Below are 26,868 nucleotides of genomic sequence, written 5' to 3'. Positions count from 1 at the left end.
TTAAACAGTAGTTTCAACTAATTTTTGAAAGGAAGAAGTTCTTTATCCTAAATTCCATGATAGCTTTCCTTCTTGTCTAATTTGTTCTTAAATTTCTGTCATCAGTAATGACTATTAAAAAGGAAAAATTCAGGCAGTTTCTCAGCTAACAGGGTTTATGGGTCATTCTTTCTGATTATTGTAGAAAAAGAAACTTGAATCTCTAAGTTTTTTTTTAAATAGTAATTCATTGCGGGAAGGAGAGGGTGAGATGATTTAAGAGAGTAGCACTGAAACATATATATTACCATATGTAAAATAGATAGACAGTGGGAATTTGCTATATTCCTAAAGCCAGTGCTCTGTGACAACCTGGAGTGGTGGGATGGGGAGGGAGGTCTAAGAGGGAGGGGATATACGTATACCTGTGACTGTGACTGATTCATGTTGATGTATGGCAGAAATCATCACAATATTATAATTATCCTCCAATTAAAAATGGTAATTCAATCTATATGTTGCATTTTGACTATTAAAGGTTTCTATTAACATAACTGTTACAATGCATACATTTTTTTTTTCTGTTGACTTTTCTTTATTTGCTCTAAGTACAAACCTGCTTTTGAAGGCCAACATAAATAATTTGTAAATGGTCTCAGATAATGCAGTATAAAATGAGTGAGCAGAAGGCAGTATAATAGAAGTTCTTTTTATTTTTCTTGTTTAGATATGTAGTTGTGTACTATAAATGTTAAAGACTTAATAAAGTTAGCAGTTTTATGTATCTGATTTACTCATGAAAATTCTAATGTAGAAAATTAGAAATAATGGTATAATAAACACCCATATATCCACTACTCCAAATGAATAAGTGTTAACATTATCTACTATGTTTTTGAGAAAAACGTCAAAGACAAATTTGAAATTCCACATGTTTCTTTCTCAGTCCCTGTTTTCTTCCCTTTTTTCTTAGAAGTAAATTTGGTGTATATCTAGTCCATATTTTTATTTTTAGTTTATAATATAAACTATATGTAGATACATAGATGTAGTTTGTGTAGAAGATTTTATTTTTCCTTTATGTAGATTATATATGTTAAATAACATTCTGAAACACTGCACATTTTGCTTTCTAGATATATCCATGTTAAAACTCAGAGATTTGCCTCGTTCTTTTAGCTGATGAATGGTTTTCATCATATAAAGTGAAAGTGAAAGTCGCTTAGTCATGTCCAACTCTTTGGGACCACAGGGACTATCTACAGTCCATAGAATTCTCTAGGCCAGGGTACTGGAGTGGATAGCCTATCCCTTCTCCAGGGGATCTTCCTGACCCAGGAATCGAACTGGGGTCCCCTGCATTGCAGGTGGATTCTTTACCAACTGAACTGTCAAGGAAGCCCAGTGTTCATCAATGGGAAATAGACAAGTAAAATATGGTATTCCCCTACTGATGAACAGTTTTTACTTTTACAAATTGTTGCTCTTACAAATTTTTTACTTTTACAAATTATGCCAGTTTGAGCATCCTTGATAATTTCTTTTATATACACCAGAAGTGAAATTGTTGAATCTGAGGACTGCTGTCTTACAGCTGCTCTTTTTTTTTTTTTAATGTTTATTTGCATATAGTTGCTTAGCTGTTCTTCATATTGCCTAATGGCTTTCTAAAATACTTGTGTGGCTGTGTGTTGCCTCCAACACCAAGAACTTGTTTTGTTGTCCACATCTTTGACAAAAATTGATAATGTTTAACTGTGAAATAGTATCTCATTTTTGTTTATATTTTATTGATTACCAGTGAGTTTGGGCATTTTTTCCTTCTGTTTATTGGGCATTCGGGTTTCTTATTCATTCAACAAATGACTGCCAGGCACTATCCTAGGGATATAGCAGTGTTCATGAGAAACAGATTCCTCCCCATGTGCAGCTTAAAACAAGTAAAGTCAATGAGAAGTAAGTCAAATGATGATGAGTGCCAGGGAAAAAAATAATGCAGGGAAGACTGTGAGAGAGGCCTTGGAGTAAAGGTGCTTGCACTGCTTTAAATTGGTGGTCCAGTGGTTAAGACTCTGCCTTCCAATACAGGGAGCCCACTTTTGATCCCTGGTCAGAGCCTGGTGGGCTGCCGTCTATGGGGTCGCACAGAGTCGGATACTACTGAAGCAACTTAGCAGCAGCAGCAGCAGCAGCAGGGAACTAAGATCCCACATGCCTGGAGGTGCAGCAATAGATAAATAAATAAATAGTCCAAGAAGACTAGAGTGATAACAGGCAAAGTGCTCTTGAAGGCAGGAGTCATGATAATATGGCTGCAGGGGAGGGAGTGGTGGTGTTGGGGTTGTTGGGTGGTGGGGATGAGTACTCCAGGCATGCATAATGGTTAGTAAAAGGCCCTGAGGTTGGAGTGTGCCTTGACTTCTTGAGGAATCACATGGCCAGTGTGGCTAGAGTACAGTGAACAAGAACAAAATAGTAGGAGATAAGATCAAAAGGTGCTGGGGGAGGAGTGGCCAAGGGAAGTGTAGGGTGGAGATCTCATAGAGTCTTGAAGACACTTAACTATGAATATTGATTTCAAACTGAGTGGAATGAAAAATTACTGGAGGATTTTTAGAGACTGGGTTTGGCGGAGCCAGGTCTGTGGAAGCCTGGTTGTATGGTTATAGTAGTATCCTTCTAAGACATGATGGTGGTTCAGTTTAGACTGGAGTGATAGCAGTAGAACCCCCAGGAAATTTGACTTTGGAGAGCAGTGGGATTTGATTCAGTTCAGTCAGTTCAGTCGCTCAGTCGTGTCTGACTCTTTGCGACTCCATAGACTGCAGCACGCCGAGCCTCCCTATCCATCACCAACTCCCAGAGTTTACTCAAACTCATGTCCATTGAGCTGGTCATGCTATCCAACCATCTCATCTTCTGTCATCCCCTTCTCCCACCTTCAATCTTTCCCAGAATCAGGATCTTTTCAAATGAGTCAGTTCTTCACATCAGGTGGCCAAAGTATTGGAGTTTCAGCTTCAAATTCAGTCCTTCCAATGAATATTCAGGACTGATTTCCTTTAGGATGGACTGGTTGGATCTCCCTGCTGTCCAAGGAACTCTCAAGAGTCTTCTCCAACACCAAAGTTCAAAAACATTAATTCTTCAGCACTCAGCTTTCTTTATAGTCCAACTCTCATGTCCATACATGACTACTGGAAAAACCATAGCCTTAACTAGACGGACCTTTGTTGGCAAAGTAATGTCTCTGCTTTTCAATATGCTGTCTAGGTTTGTCATAACTTTTCTTCCAAGGACTAAGTGTCTTTTAATTTCATGGCTACAGTCACCATCTGCAGTGATTTTGGAGCCCAGAAAAATAAAGTCTGCCACTTTTTCCATTGTTTCCCCATCTATTTGCCATGAAGTGATGGGACCAGATGCCATGATCTTAGTCTTCTGAATGTTGAGCTTTAAGCCAACTTTTTCACTCTCTTCTTTCACTTTCATCAAGAGGCTCTTTATTTCTTCTTTGCTTTCTGCCATAAGGGTGGTGTCATCTGCATATTTGAGGTTATTGATATTTCTCCTGGCAATCTTGATTCCAGCTTGTGCTTCATCCAGTCAAGCGTTTCTCATGATGTACTCTGCATATAAGTTAAATAAGCAGGGTGACAGTATACAGCCTTGGTGTACTCCTTTTCCTATTTGAAACCAGTCTGTTGTTCCATGTCCAATTCTAACTGTTGCTTCCTGACCTGCATACAGATTTCTCAGGAGGAAGGTAAGGTGGTCTGGTATTCCCATCTCTTTCAGAATTTTCCACAGTTTGTTGTGATCCACACAGTCAAAGGCTTTGGCATCGTCAATAAAGCATAAATAGATGCTTTCCTGGAACTCTGTTGCTTTTTTGATCATCCAGCGGATGTTGGCAAGTTGATCTCTGGTTCTTCTGCTTGAACATTTGGAAGTTCACGGTTCACGAACTGTTGAAGCCTGGCTTGGAGAATTTTGAGTATTACTTTACTAGCATGTGAGATGCGTACAATTGTGCAGTAGTTTGAGCATTCTTTGGCATTGCCTTTCTTAGGGATTGGAATGAAAACTGACCTTTTCCAGTCCTGTGGCTCCTACTGAGTTTTCCAAATTTGCTGGCATATTGAGTGTAGCAAAGGGATTTGATTACAGAACTTTATACAGGACTGGGGAAACAGACTCTTGGAGGTCACAGACAAAACCTTATGTGCACCTGACCCAGGAGAAAGGAGCAGTGGCCCCACAAAAGACTGACCCAGACTTGCCTATGAGTGTCCAGGAGTCTCTGGTGGAGGTGTGGGTTGGCAGTAGCCTGCTACTGGGTCAGGGGCACTGAGTGTGGCACTGCATGCCTGGGACCACATGCACGGGACCTTTTGAAGGAGGTCGCCATTATCTTCATTACCTCCACCATAGTTTGCTCTCAGGTCAAACAACAGGGAGGGAACACAGCCCCACCCATCAACAGAAAATTGGATTAAAGATTTACTGAGCATGACCCATCAGCAGGAAAAGACCCAGTTTACCCCACAGTCAGTCTCTCCCATCAGGAAGCTTCCATAAGCCTCTTCTCTTTATCCATCAGAGGGCAAACAGAAGGAAAACCACAATCACAGAAAACTAATCAAACTGATCACATGGACCACAACCTGTCTAACTCAGTGAAACTATGAGCCATGCTGTGTGGGCCACCCAACAGATGGGTCATCATGGAGAGTTCTGACAAAACGTGGTCCACTGGAGAAGGCAGTGGCAAACCACTTCAGTATTCTTGCCTTGAGAACCCCATGAACAGTATGAAAAGGCAAAAAGATATGACACTGAAAGATGAACTACCCAGGTTGGTAGGTGCCCAATATACTACTGGAGAAGAGTGGAGAAATAATACCAGAAAGAATGAAGAGATGGAGCCAAAGCAAAAACAACGCCCAGTTGTGGATGTGACAGGTGATGGAAGTAAAGTCCGATGCTGTAAAGAACAGTACTGCACAGGAACCTGGAATGTTAGGTACACGAATCAAGGTAAATTGGAAGTGGTCAAACAGGAGATGGCAAGAGTGAACATCAACATTTTAGGAATCAGTGAAGTAAAATGGACTGGAATGGGTGAATTTAACTCAGATGACCATTATACCTACTACTGTGGGCAAGAGTCCCTTAGAAGAAATGGAGTAGCCATCATAGTCAACAGAAGAGTCCAAAGTGCAGTACTTGTGTCCAGTCTCAAAAATTACAGAATGATCTCTGTTTGTTTCCAAGGCAAGCCATTCAATATCACAGTAATCCAAGTCTCTGCCCCAACCACTAATGCCGAAGAAGCTGAAGTTGAATGGTTCTGTAAAGACTTACAAGACCTTCTAGAACTAACACCCCAAAAAGATGTCCTTTTAGTTATAGGGGACTGGAGTGCAAAAGCAGGAAAACAAGAAATACCTGGAGTAACAGGCAAGTTTGACCTTGAAGTACAAAATGAAGCAGGGCAAAGGCTAACAGAGTTTTGCCAAGAGAACGTACTGGTCATAGCAAACACCCTCTTCCAACAGCACAAGAGAAGACTACACATGGACATCACCAGATGGTCAACACCGAAATCAGATTGATGATATTCTTCGCAGCCAAAGATGGAGAAGCTCTATATAGTCAGCAAAAACGAGACCAGGAGTTGACTGTGGCTCAGATCATGAACTCCTTATTGCCAAATTCAGACTTAAGTTGAAGAAAGTGGGGAAAACTACTAGACCATTCAGGTATGACCTAAATCAGATCCCTTCCAATTATACAGTGGAAGTGACAAATAGATTCAAGGGATTAGATCTGATAGAAAGAGTGCCTGAAGAACTATGGACGGAGGTTCATGACACTGTATCAGAAGCAGGGATCAAGACCATCCCCAAGAAAAAGAAATGCAAAAAGGCAAAATGGTTGTCTGAGGAGGCCTTACAAATAGCTGAGAAAAGAAGAGAAGCGAAACGCAAAGGAGGAAAGAAAAGATATACCCATGTGAAAGCAGAATTCCAAAGAATAGCATGGAGAGATAAGAAAGCCTTCCTCAATGATCAATGCAAAGAGATAGAGGAAAACGATAGAATGGGAAAGACTAGAGATCTCTTCAAGAAGATTAGTGATACCAAGGGAACATTTCATGCAAAGATGGGCACAATAAAGGACAGAAATGATATGGACCTAACAGAAGCAGAAGATATTAAGAAGAGGTGGCAAGAATACACAGAAGAACTATTCAAAAAAGATCTTCACGACTCAGATAACCACAGTGGTGTGATCACTCACCTGGAGCCAGACATCCTGAAATTTGAAGTCAAGTGGGCCTCAGGAAGCATCATTACGAACAAAGCTAGTGGAAGTGATGGAATTCCAGTTGAGCTGTTTCAAATCCTAAAAGATGATGCTGTGAAAGTGCTGCACTCAATATGCCAGCAAATTTGGAAAACTCGACAGTAGCCACAGGACTGGAAAAGCTCAGTTTTCATTCTAATTCCAAAGGAAAGGCAATGCCAAAGAATGCTCAAACTGCAACAAATTGCATTCATCTCACACACTAGCAAAGTAATACTCAAGATTCTCCAAGCGAAGCTTCAACAATACATGAACTGAGAACTTCCTTATGTTCAAGCTGGGTTTAGAAAAGGCAGAGGAACCAGAGATCAACCTGCCAACATCCGTTGGATCATCGAAAAAGCAAGAGAGTTCCAGAACATATTTATGCTTTATTGACTACACCAAAGCCTTTGACTGTGTGGATCACAACAAACTCTGGAGAATTCTGAAAGAGATGGGAATACCAGACCACCTTACCTTCCTCCTGAGAAATCTGTATGCAGGTCAGGAAGCAACAGTTAGAACTGGACATGGAACAGTAGAGTGATTTCAAGTAGGGAAAGGAGTACGTCAAGGTTGTATATTGTCACCCTGGTTATTTAACTTATATGCAGAGTATATCATGCCAGGCTGGATGAAGCACACCTGGAATCTGATTGCCATGAGAAATATCAATAACTTCAGATAAGCAGATGATACCACCCTTAACGGCAGAAAGCAAAGAAGAGCCTCTTGAGGAAAGTGAAAGAGGAAAGTGAAAAAGTTGGCTTAAAGCTCAACATTCAGAAAAGATCATGGCATCTGGTCCCATCACTTCATGGCAAATAGATGGGGAAACAGTGGAAACAGTGACAGACTTTATTTTTCCTGGCTCCAAAATCACTGTAGATGGTGACAGCAGCCATGAAATTAAAAGACGCTTGCTCCTTGGGAAGAAAGTTATGACCAACCTAGGCAGCATATTAAAAAGCAGAGACATTATTTTGCCAACAAAGGTCCATCTAGTGAAAGCTATGGTTTTTCCAGTAGTTGTGTATAGATGTGAGAGTTGGCCTATGGATAGTCCCTGAAATTAAAAGACACTTGTTCCTTGGAGGAAATGCTATGACAAACCTAGACAGCATATTTAAAAGTAGGGGCATTACGAAAGTCATTAAGAAAGGCCAATGAAAGTCTGTATAGTCAAAGTGATGGCTTTTCCAATAGTCAATGTATGGATGTGAGAGTTGGACTATAAAGAAAGCTGAGCACTGAAGAATTGATGCTTTGAAACTGTGATGTTGGAGAAGACTGTTGAGTCCCTTGGACTGCAGAGTTCCAACCAGTCCATCCTAAAGGAAATCAGTCATTAATATTCATTGGAAGGACTGATGCTGAAGCTGAAGCTCCAATACTCTAGCCACGTAATGCGAAGAACTGACTCCTTGGAAAAGACCCTGATGCTGGGAAAGATTGAAGGTGGGAGGAGAAGGGGACGACAGAGGATGAGACGGTTGGATGGCATGACTGACTCTGTGGTCATGAGTTTGAGAAGCTCTGGGATTTGGTGACAGACAGGAAGCCTGGCATGCTGCAATCCATGGGGTGCAAATAGTCTGACACGACTGAGCAACTGAACTGAACTGATAGCAGTGGAAACATTGAGAAGTGGTCATATTCAGAATAGATTTTGAAGGTAGCTGCTGCTGCTAAGTTGCTTCAGTCGTGTCCGACTCTGTGCGACCCCAGAGATGGCAGCCCACCAGGCTCCCCCATCCCTGGGATTCTCTAGGCAAGAACACTGGAGTGGCTTGCCATTTCCTTCTCCAATCCATGAAGGTAGAGCTGATAGTTTTTGCTGAAGGATTGAATATGAAGGATTGTGTATGAAAACAGATAGGAGCTGTGAATAAGTACAAGATTTGGAACTAAGAAAATGAAGCTGCCACTTGCTACACTGGGGACATCCACAAGAGGAGCAGATTTGATGGGAAATTTTAGTTCAACCTTGTACTTGTTAAGTTTGAACTGCCTATGGAGATGTCAAACAGGCAGATATACAAGTCTCAGTTTCAGGGGAGAGGTCCAGACTGGAAAGAAAATGTGGGAGTCATTCAATGAATATGTGATATTTAAAAACCATAAACCTGAGTGAGATTACCAAGGAGAAAATATAAATAGAGACGTGATCCAGGGACTGGGCCTTAAGTAATCATAACATTTTTGAGGTAAATGGCCTGTTCATATTCTTTGCTATTCTCTCCTTTGGGGAAAGGGTACATTTCTAAATTAATTTGTAGGCACTCTTCATATAATCTGATAATATTTCTTTGTTGGTTATATGGGATGTTAGGGCTTGTCTTTTGATTTCACTTATAAATTTCTGTTGTTGAGCCATAGTTATTAATTTTTTTAACTTTTAAGTTTAACACACATATAATAAAGTATACAAGTCTAAGTATAAAAGTCAATTTAATTTTACAGAGTGAACCAACTCCATTAGCCACCATCCAGAATAAGGTACTTGCACCCAGGAGATCACCTTAGGTGCTTCCCTAACCATTATCACTTTGCAGAGTTAACCATGATTTTGAGTTATATTAGAAAGATTAGTTTTGCCAGCTTATATAAGTGGAATAATACAGTGTGTCTTCTTTTGTATCTGGCTTATTTTATGCAGCATTATGTTGAATAATATGGTGGATTGGCCATATGGGCCAATGGGTTTTGGCCCAGAACATTTAGGTGGCTATTTGGTGGTACGTTTGTATGTGTTTCTGTGGAGAAGTATACCTACAGGGGGAATTGTTTAGTCACCAAGTTGTGTCCAATCCTTTTGTGACCCCACGGACTACAGCCTGTCAGGGTCCTCTGTCCATGGCATTTCCCAGGCAAGAATACTGGAGTAGGTTGCCATTTCCTTCCACAGAGGCATCTTTGAACCCACACTGCCTGCATTGGCAGGCAGATTTTTTTCTTTTTTTTTTAACCACTGAGCCACCAGGGAATTAAGAACTGCCAAATGGTTTTCCAAAATGACTGTACCAAAATACATTGCTGCTAGTAGTACTGTACAGGAATTCCTCATCCCACAACTTCTCTGACAACCAGTAGTGCTTTATAGAAGTGTACTTGACATTCAATACACTATACCTATTCAAAATGTACAGTGTGATGTTTTGACAAGTGTACACTCACAAAACTCAGCACAATCAAGATAATTATATATACACTCCCCAAAGTTTTCTCATGCCCCTGTGTAATCCCTCCATCCCATCCCATCCTGCCCATTTCCCACTTTAAAGATGACTACTTTAACTCACAGCAGCATCTTGATAGGAAGCCCTAGGTTAAGCCCAAGAAATTCTTCTCTAAGTACTGCGGCATCAATCTTCAAACTGACTTTTTAGAAAAGCTGGGCTAGATGATCTCTAAGTTTCCTTCCAACTCATTTTTAAACCAAACTGGGCCAGCTCTATTAGCATTAGATTAGCATTCTATCAAAGAAGGCAATGGCAACCCACTCCAGTACTCTTGCCTGGAAAATCCCATGGATGGAGGAGCCTGGTAGGCTGCAGTCCATGGGGTTGCTGAGGGTCGGACACGACTGAGCGACTTCACTTTCACTTTTCACTTTCATGCACTGGAGAAGGAAATGGCAACCCACTCCAGTGTTCTTGCCTGGAGAATCCCAGGGACGGGGGAGCCTGGTGGGCTGCCGTCTATGGGGTCGCACAGAGTCGGACACGACTGACACAACTTAGCAGCAACAGCAGCAGCAGATGAAACAATTAGAAAACCTCATCAAATAAATGTACTAAACGTTCCTCTAAGTTAGTCATATTGCTAATAAGAAAATAGCTGTTTATATCAAAATTGCTTTGTTCCTTACTATTTTCAGGAGAAGACTTATCTGATTAAACATGACTATAGTTATCATTTTAGTTGTAACTAGAACTTAGGCATTCTTGTTTTATTGCATCATATATGTCAACTGAGTCACTTATGGTATAAATTTTTTATTAACTTTAATTATATATTCTCATAGAAAATTCTGTGGTAAATTGGAGATTTTTATTGGTAAGGTGGTTGTAGTGCAGACAGCCTTATATACTTCATGCAGTGGTTATGCTATGCAGCAGCTTCTCAAATGCAAAATAAATTATTGGCTATGACAGTACCACGTTTAGGAATACCTGATTTATACTTAGTACATAATTTTTTGCCTTGTTTTTTTCTTTTTGTGTAGTGAGTAAAGAAGGGTGATAATACTTCTCTCATATACACTGCCGCTGTGTGTTTAAGATAGAGAAGGTCTGAGTATAGGTTAAAGGAAATATAGGTCAGGGTTTAGTTTGAGTGTAGTTGTTCCTTTATCAGTTCTCCTGGCCAGAAATCTTGTCATAGATTTTGTTAAATGTGAGGTTATGTGCAAAATGAATAATACAGTGTGATAAAAGTGACATTGATGTTACTAAGGGATGTTGGATGGAAGATCCTAGAAATGCTTTTTTTTTTTTTTTTTTAGTATTTTCGAGTGTAATATAAATATAGAAGCAATTTAAATTAAAAGAATCTTGAAAGTAAATTTAATTCCTACTTAGGAAAAAATAATACATATTTACTTTGTTTCTGCTGCTACTGCTAAGTCACTTCAGTCATGTCCAACTCTGTGCGACCCCATAGACGGCAGCCCACCAGGCCTAAGTCAACTGAAAAGACCAGCTTGAGTTTTGTGTTTAATTGCATCCTATACGTATTTGTAAATTAGTTTTCTGGTCTAAGTAATTATCATTGAACTAGGCCTAAAGTAGTTTTAATATAGTTAAATGAAAATCACTCGTGGAAATTAATATCTCTGTCTTTCATATCACTTGTTTTAATCATTGTTTCATGTGACCACTAACTGAATTTGTAATGCCATCTAATTAATGAAGATGTGATCTCAGATTATCTATTTTTAATACACTAGAATACAGTGTCAAACTTTTCAACTCCAAATTTAATCCTTTTTCTCTTTTATTCCTCCTTCCCCTAGTAATCAAAGCAAAGAAGCTTTCATTGACTGGGCAAGATATGATGATTCACAGGATCACTTTTGTGAACTTGATGGTAATAAACTATTGTAATTACATTATTTTAACTTTAACCCTTTTAAGATACTTAAATCAGCGAAAATACAGTCAAAGTTACAGCTTTAATACACAGGGTGTTGTATGTGGATCTTATTATTCATAATAGTATTTAAGAACTGGTGTTCCAGGCCTTGTACTAAGTGCCTGAAGTTCATCATTTCTTAGCTTTACAACTACACTGATGCTGCTGCTAAGTCGCTTCAGTCGTGTTCGACTCTGTGCGACCCCACAGACGGCAGCCCACCAGGCTCCCCCGTCCCTGGGATTCTCCAGGCAAGGACACTGAGTGGGTTGCCATTTCCTTCTCCAGTGCATGAAAGTGAAAAGTGAAAGTGAAGTCACTCAGTCGTGTCGGACTCTTAGTGACCCCATGGACTCCAGCCTACCAGGCTCCTCTGCCATGGGATTTTCCAGGCAAAAGTACTAGAGTGGGTTGAGGTGTGTATTATTTTATATCTGAGGAAACTGAGTCTCAAAAAGACTAAAAGCTTGCCCAAGATCACAGAGTAGCAAGAGGCTGAGACAGGATTCAATCCTAGATCTTATTCCCACACACGTCTTCTTTCCATTGTGACACCCCCATCTCCTATGGACCTCTAATTCAAGCCACTTAGTTATAGGTCTGTGACCATATTATAGAAATGTCCACAACGAAATTAGTTGGAGGTCTCAACAAACTAACATAAAGACACCTTCCAATATTCCAAGGACTCTAACTTGATCCCCACAGCCCTGTTTGGAATAGAATAAAGCCAGGCCACGGTTCAATAGTAACTACCATTTCTTTCAGCAGAAGATAATTGACGTGTCTCCAGATCTTTTGTCTCAGAATACTCCCAATAATTGTGCTGCGTAGGCTTAGGACAATTCATTCAGCCTCTCTTTACCTTTTACCTTGGTATTATTATATTTTTTGAGGTGGAAAAGGATTTGAGGTTCAAGCACACATAATTAACAGGCAGCAGAAGTTCTTCTGAATTTTTAAAGCATCTAAAGTGGTCTGCTTTCTAAAAATTTTTTAAAGATTCATATGTAGAATTGTGCTGTTAATACAGTCTGTAATGGGATACTTACAGGGCACTTCTCCAATATTATGGTAAATTGAGGAGACACTGGGAGAGGGAGTGTTATTACCATGGTTTATATGGTTTCAGCAAGGAAATTGTTAAGAAATCTGAACAAAGCTTTTTTTGAATATAGTGATAGGCAAATTCATAAAATATCCCTGTTATGATATTTAGAATTGGCAAAGGTTTCATCAAAGCAAGTCACTATTCCTGGGTAAGCACTCACATGGCTACCTACATAAAATCATTTTAGGATTACATAATTTAAATAACTGGTAGTTTTTATAGTTTGTGTAGGTCTTAAACATGTGAAACCATGCTACTAGTTGGATTACTACTTCTTCTGGGTAGTAATGTTCATGTGTGTCCCAAAGATTTTTTCACCTACAGTTAAAAAAAATACCATCAGAGTAGCTTTGGTGTCATTGTTACTTCAATAATCTAAATCATTAGATTAAAGCAAAAAATCTAAAGAATGTTCACCCCAGTGTATTGGAATATAGCCAAACACCCTGTTATCTGCTGATTTGTTTTTGGCTTTGTTCTTATTTGAAAGGAAGACAATCCTTATAGATCAAATAATAGGTTTTTAAATAATTTAGTGGTTTGAGGTAGGCTGCTCTCCTTACCCCTCTCTATTTATTTATTTTTTTGTTATTGTTTTTTATGCATGGCTTGCTGCTTCCTTTGCCTCAGGTTTCTGCTCAAATGTCACCTCATTAGAGAACCTGCTGTCATAAAATAGCAACCACTTTCCCTCTGTCTCTGTGCACCGCTGCCTGCTCTCAGAGCACTAAGAACTATGTGTGAGACATTATTTAACTTTATTGTCTGTCTTCAGCTAGACTATGAGCTACTTGAGGGCAAGGACTTTGTCTTTTTGTTCATAACTATGTCCCTAGTGCCTAGAACACTGCCTGGCCATGGTTCATTCCCAATGAATATCTGTTGATTGAAGTAGTTGGTTCATGTGGTAGTATTAGTTGCTCAGTCACGTCCGACTCTTTGTGAACCCACACGCTGTAGCTCACCAGGCTCCTCTGTCCATGGGATTCTCCAGGCAAGAATACTGGAGTGGATTGCCATTCCCTTCTCTAGAGGATCTTCCCAACCCAGGGATCAAACCCAGATCTCCTGCATTGCAGGCAGATTCCTTACCTTTTGAGCCACAGGGAAGTGCTAGTTGTTTCATAAATAATGTGATAGATTTTTACTTTTTTATTTTTCCCCTTTCAACAGGTTCATTGATACGTTAAAAATACTGCTTGAAATAGGAGTTTCTAAATCTGGCTGTGTATCAAAATTACTTGGGTGCTTTATAAACTATAGTTTCTCCTTGACTGAGGAAATTATGTTTTAATAGTAAATTGCAGTTTGGGGTAGCTTCAGAGATAGAAGATTGTGGGCTTAGTCCTGAGTCTATAACCTAATATTTCTGATCTGTGTCCATAAGCAAAAAGCCTGCATATTAAGTTGGCCTGTGCAACCATTACATTTTAAGAGATACATGGGTCAGGAGGGCTAGAGAATGCAATGTGGCCTCAAAACACTAATACTAAATTAGAGCAGTGAAAGGAAAATTCAATCGGATAAAAGGGGTACTTGAGGAGGAAGAAGAAATATTAGTTCAAGTTGACAAATTTACAGAATTAGGTATTTAGACTCAATAGAAATTCTTTGAATCCTTAGGTAATTGTTAGAATAGTCAGAAGGAATATCTTTGGAGTAGGTTTGTAGAGGGAGGAAGAAGAGAAAACTTTTTGAGGGGAGGATTTATTAGGGATCCAAGAGAACTATCTGAATGAACGATACAGGTGTACAAATGAAAAGAAATTATAGTTTAGGAACAAATTAGTTAACATCATGTCACAGGTGACCCCAGGAGTAAGAATGGGTGTGTTTTGTAGGGGACCTCAACCTGTGTATGCTTTTTCCCTCATATGTTCTTCATTCTGGATGTCATGAAATTCTTGTCAGCATAAGTCAGGAGTTGACAAACTTTTTCTTTTGTAAATGGGCAGATAGTAAATATTTTAGATAGGCCACAACTATTATATATATTAGATAGACCGTAGTTGACATGGTCTCAGTTGTAACTGCTCAAGTCTGCCATAATAGAGTGAAAGCAGCACACAGGCAAATGAACAAGCCTTGAGTTCCCATGACACTTTCTTTACAAAACACATAGCAGACCAGGCTTGTCTCGTGGGCCATAGTTTGCTAACACTTTCTGTAGGTTAACAAAACCCACCTTTTTCATGATTTGAAAAAATATTACATTTTGTAAGACAATTTTTGGTTGAATTAAAGGAATACATATTAAGAACGTGAAGAATGTAAGTTTTACTTAATTTTAAAACCTGTATAATTGATTTTGCTCATGTGACTTTCTACTCCCTTGAAGTATACTTTAAATCCATATACTTTAATATCTGAATCCAAGGATTTTTTTCTTTACTGTTTAGTTGGTTTAATTGGGTGAAGAGGGTGATACTAATTCAATCTGCACATTCATAGATGACTCTATTTAAGTGTAGGCTTATGTGTGTACACACATGTACTTTATACATATGGATGTACTTTATACATATGGACATTATGTATATGAGTATATATTTATGATATTAATTTAGTATTTAAGTTCATATAGATAACTCAGTTTTGTAAAGTGAACTAAGAATGGCTCAAAGAAATTTAAAATAATAAACAGAAATTAGTCATTATAAAGCTTTAAAAATTTTACTGTAAAAATAAAATTCATTAACTTATTTAAATTTTAATTTTTTAATTAAAAATTTTTAAATTAATTAGTCTTAAGTCTTGATTAAGAAATGTCTTTAGACAGTTTCTGTTCTTCCATTTACAAATAAACTGTTTCTATGCCTTAATTTACATAGTGGAGTATCTGTATAATGTTAGTGCTAAAAATAGAGCCAGTATTCTTTAAAATCATGTTTCCATTATCTGTGAGATACCACTTGTTTACTAATGGGAAGTTGAAATTAGCTTTGTACTCTTCCTGCATCACTAAAGTACCAGGTAGTTCTCAGAAGACATGTGTCAGGATGCTCTTTTTTCCTTTTAGGATTGTGGATAATCTTAATCTATGGTCATTGAATGGCCAGTGAATATTTTTGACTGACAGGTAATGAAACTAAGAGGGACTATATTTTAATGACCATATTTGGTCTTGTTTCAAGTCAGGTGACTATATATTAATATCATTGATTAATACCATGACACCAAAAAGTAGGAAGCATATAAATAAAAGAATACATCTGTGCCAACATACATAGCACTTCAGCCTATGAGTATTATTAGATTTGTGAAGCATAGTCATTATAATTTTTGTGTAGGTAAGAAAACCTGTACTTCCCTTTTCTACCCAAAATATGAGCCTCAGTAATTAAGATGATTTTTCCTTTTATCTTTTGTACCCCCCAGAGATCTCTCTCAAAATATTGTCCAAATAGTAGAGATCTAGGAAATACTTATTTGGGTTTCAACATGGAAAGTCATTATTTAATTTCAAATGTGCTAATAAGTTCTTGAAGTTGTGCCTACTAACCAATATGTTAACCAGTTAATATGTTAAATAATATATTAACATTGGTAAAAATAAATTTATAACTTTTTTTTTACTAGAACATGGTGTAACTCTGAATGATCAATTTTGAATCTCAAAGTTATTGTACCATTTACTTCCTAAGTCCAAGCAGAGAGTAACAGAGAGAGCTTTTTTCATATAATATGTACTAACATGTCTCAAGTATGTGTTTAGGTAGCTATATACATGGAGGGGGCAAACACATGAAATATTAAAACAGATTATGATTTGGTTAGGTCTTTTCAGTCTTGGTGGTTTAAACTTGAGAAGTAATTAATGCCTCTAATTAAGGTAAGGGATGTTATTTTACTTAAAAGAGCACTGAGCATCCAAAAGAAAGGGAGAAGTTATTTTTCCTTTCTTAAGTTCAAGTTGTTATAAATCCTGGGTCAAGGACAATCACAAGTATGCTAACTGCTCTACCTTTTAACTTGGAGATGGCTTGAAAGTGCAGTATTTCTCTAACTTTTGTGTAGCCCTGTTTGCTTTGTGATGGTAAATTTTGCATAGATGGTGACATGTAGATGGTTTTATGAATTGTTTCTTCTTCAGATGAGAGATCTCCAGCTGCTCAGTATGTAGACCTGCTGTTGAATCCCGAGCGTTACACCGGCTATAAAGGGTCCTCTGCGTGGAGAGTGTGGAACAGCATCTATGAAGAGAACTGTTTCAAGTAACTGGAGGGGGTAGGGGAAGGAGGAGGATTGACTAGCGGGAAGGTGGAAGGAAGGGAATATTTGTTTCCTTTGGAAAAAATTACGTCAAAATGTCAAACCATTTACGTCTGAATTTTGTACTTTTCTTTCTCAGGCCTCGATCTGTTTATCGTCCTTTAAATCCTCTGGCACCCAGCCGAGGTGGGTGTCTCATACATTTTCATGCTTTTGGATATTATTTACAAGATACTTTTGTAACTATGTATTGAGAAATTTTTCAGCTATTTTGTATATTTGCTAATTTGAATGATTAAAAGAATAAGCTTAGTTCTTAGTTGTATCAAGATTTCCACATGTTTTTATAATTACTGTCCTTTATTGACTGCTTGATATGTGCCAGGTCCTAAACTAGGAGCTTTATACAAAATAAATTAGAAATATGAGTAATCCATATATATTAGAGGTTCTGGGGAACTCCCGAAAATCTGGATGTCCAGGCCTTATCCCATACCAGTTGTCAGAATCTTTGGAATTAGGATCTAGGTATTGGTGATTTTAAAGCTTTCTAGATGATTCTAGTATGCAGCCAAGTTTGAGAACCAGTGGCTCCTCCTGTGCTTTTCAGACTTCAGTGTGCATACAGATCACCTGGGAGCCTTGTTAAATACCAGGTTCTGATTCTGTAGGTCTTGGGTGAGGCTCCCAGGTGATGCCCAAGTGCTGATCTGTGCACAACACTCTGAGTCAGAAGGATGCAGAGAAATACCAGAAAGTTAGGTTGCTACTTGCCACATCAAGCTGTTGAGCACAGAAAATGTGGCTTGTGTGAAAGAAACACATAAAGTTCCCATTTTATGTAATTTTAGTTCATTTAAATTAAAAAACTAAAGCAGTATAAAATATTTTTGCCCTTAAACAGAATCTTATTGTTTTGGTAGAACCACTTCAACTCTTGCATCACAAAGCAAATTGTTGATGTACTGTAATGCATGTATACCATACTTTTCAAAGTGTGGATATGAGAAAACATTACATGTTTATTAGAAAAAAATTTGAATCACATACATGGCTGGTATTATAGTTCTGTGCGACAGCATTATTGTACACAGTTGGAGGTTATTCAGTATAAAATTATTAGGCATATCTTCAATCTGTTCTCAACGAGGACCCAAACCCTGGGAGAAGCCCTGTGATTGACATCCTAATGCTTTCTTTAGACCAGGATTGATTTAGGAACTTGAATTTCCTGGTGTAGATTCATCTTTTTAGGCATTTCTCAAAACCAGAGAGATTTGGGAAGGTGGAATGAATGGACTGCTCTCAGATGTGCGCTCTGTAACAGTGTGGCATATAGTCTTCCCAGATTCATTCTGAAACTGCCTGACAAGGTAATTGGAGTATGAAGACAATGTGGATGGCTTCCTACCCTTTTTCTCTCTTTTTACTACTTTTACCTCATAGCTTTTCTATTTTCAACTTAAATGTTTTATTATATAAGATTTTATGAAAATTTAAACAATACAAAAATAAAGAGGACACTCCCCCCCTCCCCCCATTCCTACCTGCCTCCATACTTTGTCTCTTCCATAGTACAGTTTGGAAGGTATCCTTCCAGACCTTTTCTATGATAACTTACTCTTTAAAAAAAAAAATTAATTATTTTATTTTTGTCTGTGCATTGTTTTCATTGCTGTGCAGGGTTTTCTGTAGTTGCAGCAAGGAGGGGCTACTCTCTAGCTGTGGTGCTTGGGTTTCTCTTGTTGCAGAGCACAGGCTCTAGAGTGCTCAGGCTTCATTAGTTGTGTTTTGAGGGCTTAGTAGCTTTGGCTCCCGGCCTTTAGAGCACAGGCTCAGCAGTTGTGGCGCACAGGCTTAGTTGCTCCATGGTATGTGGAATCTTCCCAGATCAGGGGTCAAACCCATGTCTCCTGCACTGGCAGGCAGATTTTTTACCACTGAGCCACCAAGGAAGACCATATGATCACTTGTAAAGCAGAAAGTACAGTTGTTCATTTAATAAAAGCATCAAATCCTAAGAAACACTTCGCTTCCATATTATGATAAACTAAGACTTGAAACTGTAGGAGAGATGAGGAGAGGAAGGAAAGTGCTCAGAGAAAAAGATAGAGGGAGGAAAGAGGAGTAGAAAAGAGAAAACAAGTGTAGAAGAGGGAGACAAAAGACTGGGTAAGGGAGAGAATGGGTCCCAGGTGATGGTGGTACCCTAGGAAGTAATGGAATAGCTCTTGCTAATGCTGTTGATGAGCTTTCTTCACTCAAACTGTGAATTGTTGATGAACAGCTGTTTAATATTCTTAACTATGTGTCTTCCACGCTATTCCTGAGCTGTAACAGCTGGGCTTCTACAACTAGTTTTTGAACAGTTTTTGTGCAACAGAACTTTTTTTTCAAAAATGAAAGCTTATGTAGAATTCCACATGTAAAGCCAATAAGGCAGGGCTGCTGTGGAGCCTGAGAGTCCAGCCTTGCGGCCTCTCCCCCGTGTCTGGGCAGTCCCGCAGCACCTGCAAGGATGCTTTCATTGACGACAGTTTGGGAAGGGTTTTTATTCAGGTGAGTGTGTGCTGAGGAGCAGTAATTTAAGAAAGAAAAGTGCTCCAGTCTGAAAACACATGTTCAGGAAGAGTTGTGTGCATAACAATTAAAGGAGTAACTTTGTGTATTTGTTAATTATTGAAACTAGTGGTTTTTATGATTACTTGCTCTCTGATACTATTTATTGCATAAAACATATATGAAAATCTTGTGCTGTTTGGCTTTTATTCTTATTAAGAAGTCTTATTTGTAGGATAACTACAAGCCAACCAATGTTAATGGTATGATTAATAGTTTAACACACAGTAAGTTTTAATCGCATATTAAAATAAATAGGATTGGAATCTGAACTGTAAAAGACATTGTCTGATATCCTATCTATTTATTTTATCTTTCAGGAGAAGATGATGGTGAGTTAAAACTCTCATTTTATGTTGCTTCAAGTGTAGAAGAAATGTCTTTAATGATCAAAATTTGATTTTTTCCTGTTTTTAATTCAAAAGTATTTATCCTATTTTTTTCAGAAAATAACTAGCAATCAATAGCAACCCAAAAAATGAGAGGTTTTTTTAATGTATATAATTCAAAGTTACCCTATGTTAAAAACAGTGTAACAACCATTCTACTTACATGTTTAGTATAGAAACAGGATCACATTCCAAGTTCCCCTATTTTTTGGTTATTGTGATCTACTTGAGTATGTTCTAAAGAAATGGAAGGAAATTAAAATAGTTTTATCAGATATTTGTCTTGTGATTTCTTTATTTTCTTATTGATTTTGTAATTTATAACCTCAGTCATCATTATTACACTTAATCTGATGAATGATAATTTGTCAACAGTAGGTTATTCCAGATTTCTAAATGAATGTCAGTTATAACATGCCCCCAAACAGCCAAAATAATTATTTCAAATGAATATTTACTTAGCTGTGTAGAGGGGCACCATGATGAGCATTGTACACATTGTACAGGATGGAAAGATGTATAAAACATATCTTTTTATAAAGATAGAGGAACTATCTTTCCTCTAGGAGCTAAAAATATGTACAGTAGGAATGATAAGCACTGTTCATAAGAGACGATAAAGAATTATTACATACACAGCACAGACAGTGAGTGGTGTAGGAGTTTGTTCAGAGGTGGAATAGATCCTGTCTCACTTGGAATATTACTGGGAAAGGTGGCATTTGAGATGCACAAATAATGGACCGACTTAAGCCAGTAGAATTGGATAGTATGTGCTACTTGAATGACAGCATGGACCAAGGAGTTGAAAAAGGAAAAAACAAGGCATGTTTTGGGAGACCCTGTTAGCAGTTAGAAAGACTTCACATGGGGTAGTTTAAATTAGAAAGATGAGTAGAGGACAGATTGTTGAGGACCTTGGAAGCTAGACTTTTGCTATTAACTGTTGGGGCTTTCTGAATAAATGAGTGAGATAATGAATGATCCTTTGTAAAAGTATCATCTAAGTAAGAGCATGTTGAATGAATGAATCTCTAGGAAGGTATTTGTGTTGTTGCAAAGGGTGAAGACTCAGGAGACAAATTCCCCACCATCTTAATTTATCCCCTGTACTCCTTGCTCAGCCATTTGTGTGTTGAGTTTTCATCCTCATGCTTTGCTTTTCACAATTAAAATAAGGATGGGTAACTTAGGCAGTATATTAACTATTTTCACCCTTACTGACTGCCATTTTCCTTTTCACTCAGAACAATAGTGGGCTAGGATTTGTTCTTTTAGCATGGTACACATAGTAAGGCCCCTTCATATTCTGGTCATTAACTTTTCTGAAGAATTATCTTGAAAACTAGAGAACTTTTTTTAATTATCCCTTGAAACTTAGTATTTTTAGATAATTAAGGAAGTATATGTAGCTTTACTGGTTCAGGAAAAATAGGATAATTAGTAATTTGATTTTTGTATTAATTATAATTCAGTTTTTTTCTGGAAGTTTTGAACAGTGCTTTGGTTGTTATCATCAAAGGCAAACTTAAGATTGTTTCTCTTCAACCTTATGGATATTTAAGGCTTTAAGTAAATATGTTTATATAATTTTTATTGTTTTTGCTTTGTTTTTTAGGAGAATCATTCTACACATGGCTAGAAGGTAACCTAATGTCTGCATTTTAAATGTATTGGCATCTTACAAAAAGATTTGTTTAATATATATTTGTAAGTTTTAGGATTCATTACCTAGACAACTAATCTTGACAGTGTATGAAAGAAAATAACAGGTTTTATGTTATTGTAGTTTAGGATAAAATTATTTGAAAATGTTGAGGATATTGGTCAGCTAAAAACCAGTGTTACGGAAATACACAGGGCAGATGTGGTCATCACATTTTCATAACTGGTTCCCAGTCTTATTTCCATTTTGTATGTAATACTCATCCAAACTACTTTTCTAGGAAGCATTATGCAAGTCTGGTTTGTTAAGTAGAGACATTCTTTTTGAAAGAAAGTGGGTTTTTTTGTATATGAAATTAAGGGAAGATGAATTTGAATTCAGAAGATTTTAAACATGTTTAAACATACAGTCTAAACTAAAGAATAAAGTAATACAGATCCCAATATACTAGATTCTTAGGTTTGTTAGTAATGTTATATTATGAATGGGATTTCTCTCTTTTTTTAATTAATTATTTTCGATGTGCAAATACTGCTAGGAATTACACTGACAAATGGCCAACGTGGGAAAAGATGCTTAGCTTTGTTTAATTAGCTTTATTCTAAAAATGCAAGTTACAAAAATAGTATTTAGTTTAAAAGAGGTGGGGAAAGACTCTGCATATTGATAATGGAGGATAAGAATGAAATTTATGGGCAATGTCAAATTCTAGGATATATACTGTATACCCCAGAATCTCCTAGTATCCTGTTGATGGGAGTCCACTGATACATGGTTCAGTGAGCACTCCCTTTTATAGGCAACTGACTCAGTTTCTCTGAGATTCAGGTTGCTGATCTGGGGCACGAGAGTGGCAGTAGCCATCCAACTTACCTACGCTGTGAGTGTAGATGATGCCTGTGAAAATTGCTTTGAGAATCACTAAACAATGTACAAATGCCAAATAATAGTATTGCAGTAAATCTAGCCCTTTTGTGAGAAAAAAATTATATATTGTTGTCCTGTAGTTTGGTTGGTGAAAATGAATTTGAATGAAATTAAATCCAGAAGAGAAAGAGGAGAACCATTTTCTAAAGTCAGCAGTTGGATTTGCTAGGCATTGGCCTGGCAGCAGACTGCAGGCAGGGGTCAGCTCTCCAGCACTTTCCTGCTAAGAGTATTGTATGTCTTCTTGGTGCATTCACTTGGCACATCTTTTATTGTTAAGATTTTTCTTGAAGTTGCCTAATTTTCAGTTTATGGAAGTATAGATTTTTCTTCCTTCCTTCCCACTTACCACCCATCCCCGTTTTAGGTAAGGAGCTTTGTGGACTTTGCAAATTTGAATTGCCTCTCTCATTTTTAGGCATATGAATTTTCATGAGCTTTGCTTAGCTTATTTTCCATTCTCTTACCTTTAGATATCTTACTGCTTAGGTTTAAAGGAAGAAAAAGTGAACCTCAAATCTGATCATTTTGCTACTTGATAACAGATTTGATTAGAAGTTTTACTACAGGAGAATTTAGTACCTAATGTTTTATCAAAGTTATTCCTATTGTTTATATCCCTTGTTACCATAAACTTGGCCACATGCTTTTTTTTTAAGAGGTAAATGCTGCATTTAATTTTTATTTATTATGAGGAAACCACAAAATAGAATTTAATTTCTACCTTTATCCATGGGGCTTCCCAGGTGGTGCTAGTGGTAAAGAATTGCATGCTATCGCAGGAGACGTAAGAGACGTGGGTTCGATCCCTAGGTCAGGAAGATCCCCTGGAGGAGGGCGTGGCAACCCACTCCAGTATTCTTAGCTGGAGAATCCCATGGACAGAGGAGCCTCATGGGTTACAGTCCATAGGGTTGCAAAGAGTTGGACACAACTGAAGCGACTTAGCATGCACACACACTCTATCCATGAGATGAGATGAGAATATTCTAGGAAGAATTCTGAATTAGGGAATGAGATCTCAAAATAATTATTTTTTCCTATTAGAAGCTACTTGCTTCAGAGCCATCTGTTGTAGAACACAAAGGGAAAGTAAGTTGAAGATCTAAAAGGTCCTAAGAAGATGCAAAGTAAGCCACATACATACTCTTAATGTCTTAAAAAGCCTTCAGCATATAAATGAGATTATTTCTTAGTTTCCACTGTTGGAGCCCATTTTTCCCCATGGGGAAAGTGAAAAAAAAAAAAAGGCAAAAAAAGACATAACTCTGTTGAGTGGTAGAAAAGGGAAAAAGCTCATTGTTCTGGATCTGGTGTATTCTTAAAGACTAAAGTTTTGCAGTTTTATTTTTAAAATTTTCTATAAAGAATATTTTCTAAAAATACTGTTCCTTTTTTATTATGGAAAATACAGTATAAAATTTAGTTTCTTGGGCATTTCAAATTTTACTTAATAGCATTAAGTACATTCACAATATGTATTACTCTTGTAATAAGAGAAAATATTTTTAAATGGAGGCAGGGGTAGGATAGGATGATGAAATTATCTTGACTCTGTTTTGAGCAAAAGCCTATGGGACTTAAGGCTACATAAGATAAACTTCCATCACAGTCCTAAACTCCATCTTGATGTGGTTTTACTCACATGTAAATAGCACACATTTTTCTATTGGCTGGATGTCTGTCTTCTAGGTCTGGGCTCCTGAGAAGCAGAACATGTAGTTAAGTAGAGAAATTCAGGACAAAGGATTAATAAGACACAGTAAAGAATCTAGAAGAAGGGGAATTCCCTGGTGGTCCATTGGTTAGGATTCCCCGCTTTCACTGCTGAGGGCCTGGCTTCAAAAATAAATAATAATAATCTAGAAGAAGAAGAGAATTCAGTTTCAGTCTCTTCTTCCTCCACCATCAAGTAGGTTCAAACAGGACATCTGTAGGGAAGGGAAAAGGAGAAACAGCTATTGTTAAGCAAAAGCAGTGACTCTAAGTCTGCTTTAGTTTAGCCTAAACCACAAAGTATCTGTGCTATTGCCTTCTGGGTAACATGTGGACTTAACTAAGTGCATCTGCTCGAGTGTTTGGACCTTCAGAAGTCCAGACATTTGTATCTTATTCTGCATTAAGTTATCATATTCAGTTACCTCCATGCTGAAGTCAAAATCTTATTTTATCTGCTAGTGAGAGGATCTCAAACTAATTATTTTATATTGTTCCTTGATTTATTTTTAATGTCCTTGAATCTTAACTTTAAAAATAAGCCTGCATACCTAATCCTCTTGATTCAGTATTTCTGTTATCTAAATGAACGTAATTTCTTTTTCAATATTTTTCTGACTAGGTTTGTGTCTGGAGAAACGAGTCTTCTATAAGCTTATATCAGGACTTCATGCTAGTATTAATTTACATCTGTGTGCAAATTATCTCTTGGAAGGTAATCACATTTTTTTCTATTAGTATAAAAATTGTTGGGGAAAAGAATATATTCTCTAGAGAAAAAAAAATCCTATTTATTAAAAGTACATAATATATTTCTTTTATAGAAACCTGGGGTAAACCTAGCTGGGGACCTAACATGAAAGAATTTAAACGCCGATTCGACCCTGTGGAGACCAAGGGAGAAGGCCCAAGAAGGCTAAAGAATCTGTACTTCCTATATTTAATTGAGCTTCGAGCTTTATCAAAAGTGGCCCCATACTTTGAGCGCTCAATTGTCGACCTTTACACTGGAAATGTGCAAGAAGATGCTGACACAAAAACCCTTCTACTGAATATCTTTCAAGATACAAAGTAAGACTTGAATTATCAGTGATCTGAAATTTTCCACTCTGTAATTGGATGACGTAGTTCTTGAAATACAACAAAAACTGACTCCTGAAAGCTGGTTAGGAAAAGGGAGAATTAGAACTGAGAAGGACAGTTCATTGGATGGCAGTGTTTTAAAATTTTTTTCTAAAAATGTTGACCGAAAAGTTTTATTGCATAAACTTTCACACTCGAGAATAGGCTGTATTTTTAAATATAACTTTAAATTTTATGTAGTGCCAAAATTTAATGTTATTTTAGTATTCTTTCTACCAATTTTGTTTTCTTCCAGTTGCTATTTAAATTCATGGTAATATGTGTTAGCATAAGGATAGATTACCTAAGAGAACATTAGCTTTACATTCTACAGTTTAACCTTAAAAAAAATATCCTGGGTCTATGCTAAAATGAGCATGGAGGAAAGTTGGGTTAAGAAATGCTTAAGGTAAATTGTGCATTACATTTTTTGAAATGCTAACAGAATGTTTTACATTTTTCACATAAATTGTTATTAATTTTTTAGGTTATTTCTGTCATATAATTTCTTCAAAACCTTACAGTCTTACAAATTATAAAGCTCTCTTTTACCAAATAGTTATATGCAAACTGTTGCCACCTTCTCATGTTACCAAACCTTACACACGAGTAAATTGTGAATTTTAAATATTTGTAGGGATAGAAAATTCTACCAGAACTTGAATTTGTCATCTGTAACTTATAATATTTTCATTTCATCAGGTCCTTTCCCATGCACTTTGATGAGAAATCCATGTTTGCAGGTGACAAAAAGGGGGCCAAGTCATTAAAGGTAAAGAGTTCTTGATTGGTGGGAAGAGTGGAGAGCAGCTGACTGGTTGTGTTTTAATTTTTTTCCTCTAAACTTCCTTTCCCAGTTCTCAGTCTGGGTGGTCTGATTGGATTTTACTGTAAATGATACAAAAAACTCCTCTCAATTCCTTTTTTCTCTCTAGTTTGCCCCCCTGCTTAGTGAATCTTCAGTTGTAGCTCTAATGACACCTTTGTAATTGTCCTTTTAAAAGACGTTATTTTGAGAGGAAGTTTTCTTTCTTTTCTTTTTGTTGTTTTGATGCATCTTAAAAGCAATCATGCACTGTTAGCCACTTAGAAGATAGTAATAGCATATTTTCAAAAGTGTATTTTATGAACTATTACAGTTTTTCAAACGATTATGTTTTTGTACTTACGGACTAACATATAAGGCAAAAATTATCTGTTGACTTGGGATATCAGAAAGAGACTATATTTTAGGAACATTATGAAACTTCACATTAGGAGCACTTCATTTTCATTTGCTTCCAGCAGAGGGCCCCAGTCTCCTGGATCTAATGCTTGATGATCTGAGGTGGAACTGATGAAATAAAGTGCACAATGTTTGAATCATCCTGAAGCCATCCCCCCTCCCTGTTCATGGAAAAATTATCTTCCATTAAACCGGTCCCTAGTGCCTAAAAGGTTGGGGACCGCTGGCTTATAGTAATTAAGGAATACATTATACCTTTACAGTTTGATAAAAGTATTTGAAATTGACTGGCAAATAGTCTTCTACAACAGCTCTATAATTTTTTATATGCAATTCTGAAATCCAAAAGCTCCAACCACTGAAACATTTTTCTTATGTTTGGTGCAAATTAATTTATTAGCAAAACCTAACG

At 37.3% G+C, this 26,868-nt stretch overlaps 1 protein-coding gene across 1 annotated transcript in view; it reads left to right on the top strand.

Moving 5' to 3' along the window:
- The window catches only part of ERO1LB (ERO1-like beta (S. cerevisiae)), a 78,547-nt gene that overhangs the window by 40,518 nt on the left and 11,161 nt on the right, over nt 1-26,868 (top strand). Inside the window, exons 7-14 of the mRNA XM_010860134.1 lie at nt 11,351-11,424; nt 16,674-16,794; nt 16,932-16,978; nt 19,732-19,743; nt 21,419-21,445; nt 24,732-24,824; nt 24,934-25,180; nt 25,934-26,003. Of these exons, the coding sequence (XP_010858436.1) occupies nt 11,351-11,424; nt 16,674-16,794; nt 16,932-16,978; nt 19,732-19,743; nt 21,419-21,445; nt 24,732-24,824; nt 24,934-25,180; nt 25,934-26,003 (691 nt within the window). The remainder of the gene's footprint in view (nt 1-11,350; nt 11,425-16,673; nt 16,795-16,931; nt 16,979-19,731; nt 19,744-21,418; nt 21,446-24,731; nt 24,825-24,933; nt 25,181-25,933; nt 26,004-26,868) is intronic.

The sequence above is a fragment of the Bison bison genome, unplaced genomic scaffold (genome assembly GCF_000754665.1).
Source record: "Bison bison bison isolate TAMUID 2011002044 unplaced genomic scaffold, Bison_UMD1.0 scf7180017864462, whole genome shotgun sequence".
Classification (NCBI taxonomy): domain Eukaryota; kingdom Metazoa; phylum Chordata; class Mammalia; order Artiodactyla; family Bovidae; genus Bison; species Bison bison.
The sequence above is the reverse complement of the archived record's forward strand: the minus strand, read 5'-3'. Positions and strand labels throughout refer to the sequence as shown.